General features: G+C 42.4%; 1 protein-coding gene across 1 annotated transcript; it reads left to right on the forward strand.

The window, feature by feature from the left end:
• Positions 1-3416: 3416 nt before the first annotated feature.
• On the forward strand, positions 3417-6091 carry LOC114582560 (olfactory receptor 14C36-like). Its single transcript, XM_028703659.2, has 2 exons — positions 3417-3647; positions 4802-6091. The coding sequence occupies exon 2, from the start codon at positions 4871-4873 to the stop codon at positions 5819-5821; it is 951 nt and encodes a 316-aa protein (XP_028559492.2). The 5' UTR covers positions 3417-3647; positions 4802-4870; the 3' UTR covers positions 5822-6091.
• The last annotated feature ends 1793 nt before the right edge of the window (positions 6092-7884 follow it).

Here is a 7884-nt window from a genome sequence, read left to right on the forward strand (position 1 = left end):
AGCAATGTACATGGCAATTCTCATTGGAAACTTCCTCATCATCATTCTGGTAGCTAGAACTACCCACCTTCAGACCCCAATGTATTTCTTCCTTGTCAACTTATCAGTTGTTGACCTTGGATCCACAACCGTCACCATTCCCAGATCAATAGCTAATGCCCTGATGAACACAACACGCATTTCTTATTCTGAATGTGCTGCACAAATGCTTTTGTTTGTCGTCTTCATGTCATCAGACATTTTCCTCCTCGCTGTCATGGCCTATGACCGGTATGTGGCCATCTGCCACCCACTGCACTATACCTCTGTGATGAAGTGGGGAAGGTGTATTCAGCTGGCAGGTGGGGCATGGGCAGCAGGCTTCCTTAATGCTGCTTTGCACACAGGTACCATTTTTTCACTGCCCTTCTGCTCCAACATCATCACTCAGTTCTTCTGTGAAATCCCACACCTGATGAAGATCTCATGTGCTAATTCGTACTTGAATGAAATGTGGCCCCTTCTCTTTAGTTCAGCCTTAGGTCTTGGCTGCTTTGTGCTCATTGTTACATCCTATGTTCAGATCTTTACTGCAGTGCTGAGAATGTCCTCGAAAGCAAGTAGACAGAAAGCGTTCTCTACCTGCATTCCCCACCTCACTGTTGTCTCTCTCTTACTTAGTACAAGTCTCTTTGCCTATGTCATGCCAATCTCCAGCCCTTCATTTAATCTGGATGAAGTGCTTGTTGTGATATACTCAGTGTTTCCTCCAATGATGAACCCGTTAATTTACAGCATGAGGAATAAGGATGTCAAAACTGCCCTGCGGAAGCTGTTTTACCAGAAACTTCCAAACAATAAATCAGTTTCATAGTTTAAAAACCACCACCACCACTGCCACATGTGATTTGAGGTGTTTGCCATTTCTACCCCTGCTTAAAATATCAAGGAAATGGAAATTTAAAGTACCTTAATGTTCACACCATTTAAGCAGGGAATACTTTGTCAAGGGTTGTCTATTATGCTAGCTTGCAAACTTGGTTCCATGCATCCATACTTTGCCCTGGCTTTTGGGATGGGGGAGGAGGCATTCAACAGGTGCAGCAGCTTCCTCAGTCACATGCTTCATGTAGCCATGATGAATTTTTGCCTGAACACATCTGTTTAAGGCACTCTGCTTCCTTGCCACAATCACAATTTGTAGAGAATCTCCAGGCAAGAATTCTACAGGTTAGTCAGTTTCCCAATCCCTTGCTACAGATGTAGATGATGAATTTCTGTCTGAGGCATCCATACAAGGCACATTTCTTCCATCAAATACCACCTACTATAGTAAGTGTCTGGGCAGATAGTCAATAGGTTTATCCTGAAAATGTCCATACTGCAAGCAAGCAAGCAAGCAAGCAAGCAAGCAAGCAAGCAAAAACAAACAAACAGGAACAGTTGAAGCCATCTGGGAAGGAGGTGAAGAAAGATAGTCTGCATGGATGAACTGGGGATTTTAAACCTTCGGACTAATGCAAATGACACTAATCAGGAGACTATTTTTCACATAGCTAATATTAGTATAGGGGCAGCACACACAACAGTCTCTTGTGAATAAAGAAAACATCAGGCTGGACACAAGTTGGTTGCCATTCAGGGCAGTATGCCAGACAGAGTCTTGTAGCAAAATGAAGTATTGAGCTAGATGCAAAGCTATGGTGCCCCAGAGGGGACAGTCTCCTGTTTGACAGAATTGAAAAAGACTGTGCTGTTGAAACAGATTTTTTTCCCAACTGGTGTTCTGCTTTCAGATTTATATTTCTATTCTCTAACATTGCTTGCTTGGGGGTTTCAGAGCTGCCTTTGGCTGTATCTGCAACAGGATTGTAGTGCACCTCTTTTTATCTTTATTGGTGTAGTTTATGCTATATATATTGAGTACAATGCAATACCTTTATATAATCAAAATATAGTTTTTAAACCAGCTGTATACTCTTCTATCTTCTGGTGTGCTAGATATCTGGCTGCATGACATACATATATCATACCTGCTCTGCACACAATTTGTGGCCTATGAAACTGAACTCTGCTCACCAGCCAGGGATGTGAGGAACCTCCATTTTATTCTGGGTCTTAGACAATGGTGGGGAATGACATAGCATGACATGACATATGGCTAGTTGGCTGGATTTGTCTGGGGGGTTTCAGAGCTGCCTTTGGCTGCATCTGTAACAGGATTGTAGTGCACCTGTGTGAGGTCATGATGTGCCCCCATAGCTTAAAAAAAGATCACAGTGCTCTGCTGAAGAAAGAACATTGGTAGACACGTGCAGTGCCTAACGTTGAACCAAAACAGAGTTAGTGTGAGTTTTTCATTGTCTTTTTAAAGAGGTTCATCTATCATTTACATAATAAACACAAGAAAGGAAAAAAAAGAGCCTTCCACTGAGCACAGTCCCAGTGCTTTTCAGATATGAATATTTCTCTTTCAAATACAAATACCTTCCAAAATGTTTTCATGACTGGTGGGCTATAGCCATGTTCTTTTGAAGTCGAATAGAAAATAAAGCAGAAACATGCTTTAAAAAACTTTTCTGATTTGTGTTATTTCTTTGGTTTTCAAACTTGTGAGTGAATCTTTTCCATTAGTATCAAGTCCCGCACCAGTATAATGGTGTATAATTTCCATGGTCAAGGAGCATCTCGTCTGCCCACACACCCACAAAAACCTCTTGGCACTTTTAACATTCAGAAATTTATTGTGGCATAAGCTTGCATGAAGTGTCAACCTCCGTGGGGAGATACATAGGATGGGTGGGAACTGCTTTTAAGTAGGACTCTTCCATATGCTGGACATGTAGTGTGTGCATGCTGCAATTATATGGTTATCCACAATTTGAGGGATCCTGTCTACTAACGGTGGTGTTTTGCCTATCAATGCTTCCCTAATGGTGAAGGGATTTCCCCAATGCCTAGCAAGGATTCTTAGGAGCTGCCATTGCATCAGCCTCTGCAACAATGTCACTGTTGAATTAATTCCCTTAATTACTTAAACACTGCAGTTCCCCTGCCCCCATTCCATACGGGTATGATAAGAAACAGAAGTGGAATCCTTGCCTGGGTCTCACTGTGCATGCAGCATGAGAAAGACAGTATGAGAAAAGTAGACAGTATCAGCAATTCATGATGAGAGATAGCCTAGCCTAAGACTGAAAACTTTGAAGGTGGTCTATTGCTCTTAGAAAAGTGACCTATTTTGGCAGTGGCTCTGGGCTGTTAGTGCTGTGCAATTCGGGGGAAGAAGGAGGTAATCTTTAGCGACCATCAGAAGTCAGCAGCATACTTCCACCATCAAATAAGTCTCCCCTCTTAGTGCTTTTAAAAGACGCTTTTCCTCTAACATGCACCTTAGATTGTAAATTTTGGTCTTTTGCTTCTGTTTTTTTGGCAGTGGATGTGGGCTGTTAGTGCCATGCTATTAAGAGAAAGAGGGAGCTAATCTTTAGCAACGAATATACTTCCACTATCACATTCATCTGCCTCTCTCGGTGCTTCTTTAAATAACCTTTTCTTCTAACATGCACCTGTGAAGCAAAAGGAGCTGTGAATCCAACAGAGAAGAGACTGCGATGGATCTCTCATACTGGCATGAAATGTGAGGAGACAGCTTCTAGGAGCCACAGGTGAGAGCTGAGTGCATGGTGGGGACCAAAGGTGGAGAAACTACCCCAGAAAGGAGCATGATGTGTCCCTCACCAGATATACTCCCCCTCTCCGAACAACTTCTTCTACTGTTCTTTTAAACCCTGTACACAGTATGGGATTTATGCTATTTCTTTCCGAAGCTGATACATTGCATGTTAGACTGATGAGGTAAGAATGGGAACAGAAATAATAGCTAGTGAGTCAGGAGTTTGAGGAATCACTTGCAGCTTAGGACAATATGGTAAAGTAAACTCACAAGAATCGTATTGACTTGGATCTTTGAGAAATAAAATGAATAGGTTTCCAGAAGAAATGTTTCAACTCGTTCCATTCTCCTTTTCTGTGACCCTTGAGAAGCCACTTTGTGGAAGGGGCTCCTCACAACATGGGTCCCATGCCTTTGCTATTTTATTTATTTATGAACCTTTTGCCTTTGAAAAGATCTCAGGGTGGCCAACATATGGTTCAGTGACACTCTGCCTTCCAGGTAGTGTTCATAGCGAAACCAGTTTAGCTTCAGGGTATTTTCTGAGCACCAAAACACAACAGGCATTCTATCAACCTAATGTCTGAATATTGTTTTAAAGACTAAAGTCTGAAACCAGGGAAGTGTGAGGAGATCTGTGCCTGTACAGTAGGACTTTCCTAGGTTGCTTTCCTCACTGCAAACCACTGAACTCTCTGTACTGAAGGACCCTTAGAAATGCAATGTGAAGAGACTCAAGTTGGCTGCAGGTGGTTGGGGACTTATTAGTGGAAGTGCCTTTCTGTTGACGCAAAATGTGTTTGGATCCAGTAAAAAGCTACATTGGGAAAACTGAAATTGTGATATCATTCATTTAACAATAAAGTAATAAAAAATATCATACATGGAAGTAAATATAATTCTAACATTAATGAAAAAATAAGACTTTAGAATGAACATTAACAATTTTCTACTACTGGAAATTTTGAGGGACCAAGAATGGCAAATTTTGCACTTTGTGATCTTCTTAGGAGTATACCTGACTATTCTGATGTTGCTATTTTGTAGTGAGAACACACTTTAAAGAAATGCTGTATTGAATGTTCAGACAATATAAGTTAATATCTATGAAGATTAATGGTATTTCCCCCCCCCCCCATTCTATAGGTTTCAATTCCTGGCTTCTGATGACTGGCAATCTGTGCTACTGTACCTCTTGAGCATGAGGGAGAAGTAATGTCTAATATAACAATAATCAATGATTTCCTGCTTCTGGGATTTTCTAACCAACGAGAGTTTCAACTTTTACAGTTTGCAATCTTCTCAGCAATGTATCTGGTTATACTTACAGGAAATCTGATTCTCATAATTCTAGTAGCCCTCAACACCAACCTTCAGACCCCAATGTATTTCTTCCTTGTCAATTTATCAATAGGAGAACTTGGCTCCACCTCTGTCATTATTCCCAAATCAATGGCCAATGCGCTCATGAACTCAACACTGATTTCATATTCTGAATGCGTGACACAAATGCTTTCCTTTGTTTTTTTCCTGTCATCGGATGTGTTCCTCCTCACGGTGATGGCCTATGACCGATATGTGGCCATCTGCCACCCACTGCATTATGCGTCTGTGATGAAGTGGGGAAGATGCATCCAACTGGCAGGCGGATCGTGGATGGCAGGTTTGCTTAACGCTGCTGTGCATACTGGCACTATTTTTTCACTGCCCTTCTGTTCCAACGTTATCAATCAGTTCTTTTGTGAAATCCCACACCTAATGAAGATCTCATGCGCTGATTCATACCTCAATGAAATTTGGACACTGCTCTTCAGTTGCGCATTAGGTATTGGCTGCTTTGTGTTCATCGTCTTGACCTACGTGCAGATCTTCAGCACAGTGTTGAGCATGCAGTCCATGGCAAACAGGCAAAAAGCCTTCTCCACTTGCATTCCCCACCTCATTGTTCTCTCTGTCTTAGTTGGCACCATTCTTTTTACTTATCTCATGCCAGCCTCCATCTCTTCATACAAGCTGGACCAGATGCTTGCTGTGATATATTCTGTGGTTCCTCCAATGATGAACCCAGTAATCTACAGCATGAGGAATAAGGATGTCAAAGCTGCCCTGGGGAAGCTGTTTTACTGGAAGATTTCAAGCAAGAACACCATGCTTCCTTTTCACTGATAACCCTGCTGCTTACTCGTGTTAAATTATGGAATAATTTAACATAAAACTTATGACATTTCCCGCTTTATTTTCACTGTATTGCATTTTAGCATTGCATAATATATCGAATTCAAATTGTGAGTTATTATTAATATCACTGGGAATGTAAAATGTTTGTGTTGTATGCACGGTAAGTCCTACTTAGAAGTGACACCTTAAAAGTAATAAACATAAATTGGGGTAATTGATTTTAATGCGTTACTCCAAATAAAACTGAACTGAACACAACCCTAACTCTGCTTCAGTGTAGTCCCCCCCCCCCCCTAATCACTTAAAGTGGAAGCAATATTTCCATATTGGACAAGCATTTGTTTCTGGGACAACACTTTCATGCAAAAGCCACTTGTTATTGTTTTCTGATTTTTGTGTGTGTGGGGGAATTTCAATATTATTTTAAAAAATGGAAATATAATACATAACCTTTGAGTCTATGCTGCCCCTGGGGTAGGTATCCTTGTTGCTCTACCTAGTTATATAGTTTTCAAATTGTTTTCAGAAAGTTCACAGAAGAACAAATTTATGGTGACATCATCATTATCAACAACTAACAATAACAATAGCAACAACAACAAAAGGATGGGCTTCACAAGGACTGTAGCTGCTGTAGAGGACTGTAGCTCAGCAGAGAGGGCTCCTCCTTTAAATTTATTTTTATCTGTGGCATTTTAAATTATGGGGTTTTTGTGTGTGTGTTTTTCTTTGTTGGGGGGTGGGATGGACATTTGGGTGGGACTGGGAATAGGTTTAGTTTTAATGTAATTGTAAATTGTTTTTCTTATTATTAGTTTCTTCTTCTTCTTCTTCTTCTTCTTCTTCTTCTTCTTCTTCTTCTTCTTCTGTATAGTTCGTGTTTTGCTTTTAAGGGGAGAGGGTCAGGGCTGCCTGGGAGTGGGCCCCAGCCAACAGAATGGCTGGGGCAGGTTCCACGGGAGGATGCACTGGGACACCCGATCTCAGTGATCATGGTTAGGAGGAGGAGCTATGCTAAGACCAGACCATGTCATTACCCAGGAGGCGGGTTTAGTCATTATTTGAAGACTATCCCTGCCTCCAGGTCTGGGCTTGATCGGAAAGATACCAGAATCAATGACTTGATTGGGGATGGAGGACTTGACATGGCATGTGTAACAGAGACTTGGTTGAATGAAGCAGATGGGCCTGTTCTTGCCACTGATTGTCAACCAAGTTTCTATTACACACAGAAACCCAGATCATATGGACGGGGTGGGGGTGGGGTTGCTGTGATTTTTAGGAAGTCATTAGCTTGCACCAGGCATCCTATTGGGAAGACCCAGTTTTCTGAGTGTGTGTTCTGGAAGTTGGGCAATAGGGGCAGTACAGGATTCCTTTTGGTGTACCAACCTCCCCACTGCACCAAGGATTCCTTGCCCGAGCTGCTTCAGGTTGTGGCGGATGTTCTCCTGGAGACACCTAGTTTGGTTGTCCTAGGGGATTTCAACATGCCAACATGACCTTACAAGGGGTACCTCGGGACTACGTGGAAAGCATGGCCTCCAAGGGGCTGTCCCTGGATATGTTTGGCCCAACTCAGTCACAAACATGCTTTAGACCTGGTGTTCACCTCTATGGATGTGGGTGATCTGACACTAAATAAAAGCAAAACAAAAGAAGTGTCATGGTTGGATCACTTCCTGGTGCACCTGGACTTCTCCATGACCCTTCCCCTCTGCAGGGAGGTGGGCCCAATTCAGATGGTCTGCCTCTGCCACTTAATGGATCCAAATGCTTTCCAGAGAGTGGTAGGAGATGTTTTATCCCATGTTAATAGCCTTTCAGCTGATTCCCTGGTGGCCCGCTGGAATGTGGAGTTAACCAGGGCTATCGACTGTCTGGCTCTGAAGCGCCCTCTCTGATTGCATGGAGCCCAGACAGCTCCATGGTTTTCCCCAGAGCTGAGGGCAATGAAACAATTGCTGAGACGGCTAGAGCGCCGGTGGCAGAAAACTCATTCTGAATCTGACCGGACACAGGTTAGAGCTCAACGTTAAGCCTACCAAGTG

Source organism: Podarcis muralis, chromosome 13, assembly GCF_964188315.1.
Source record: "Podarcis muralis chromosome 13, rPodMur119.hap1.1, whole genome shotgun sequence".
NCBI lineage: Eukaryota > Metazoa > Chordata > Lepidosauria > Squamata > Lacertidae > Podarcis > Podarcis muralis.

Bases quoted from the DNA above. Each gene is read 5' to 3' on its own strand.
- LOC114582560 (XM_028703659.2), top strand. From the start codon at position 4,871: ATGTCTAATATAACAATAATCAATGATTTCCTGCTTCTGGGATTTTCT.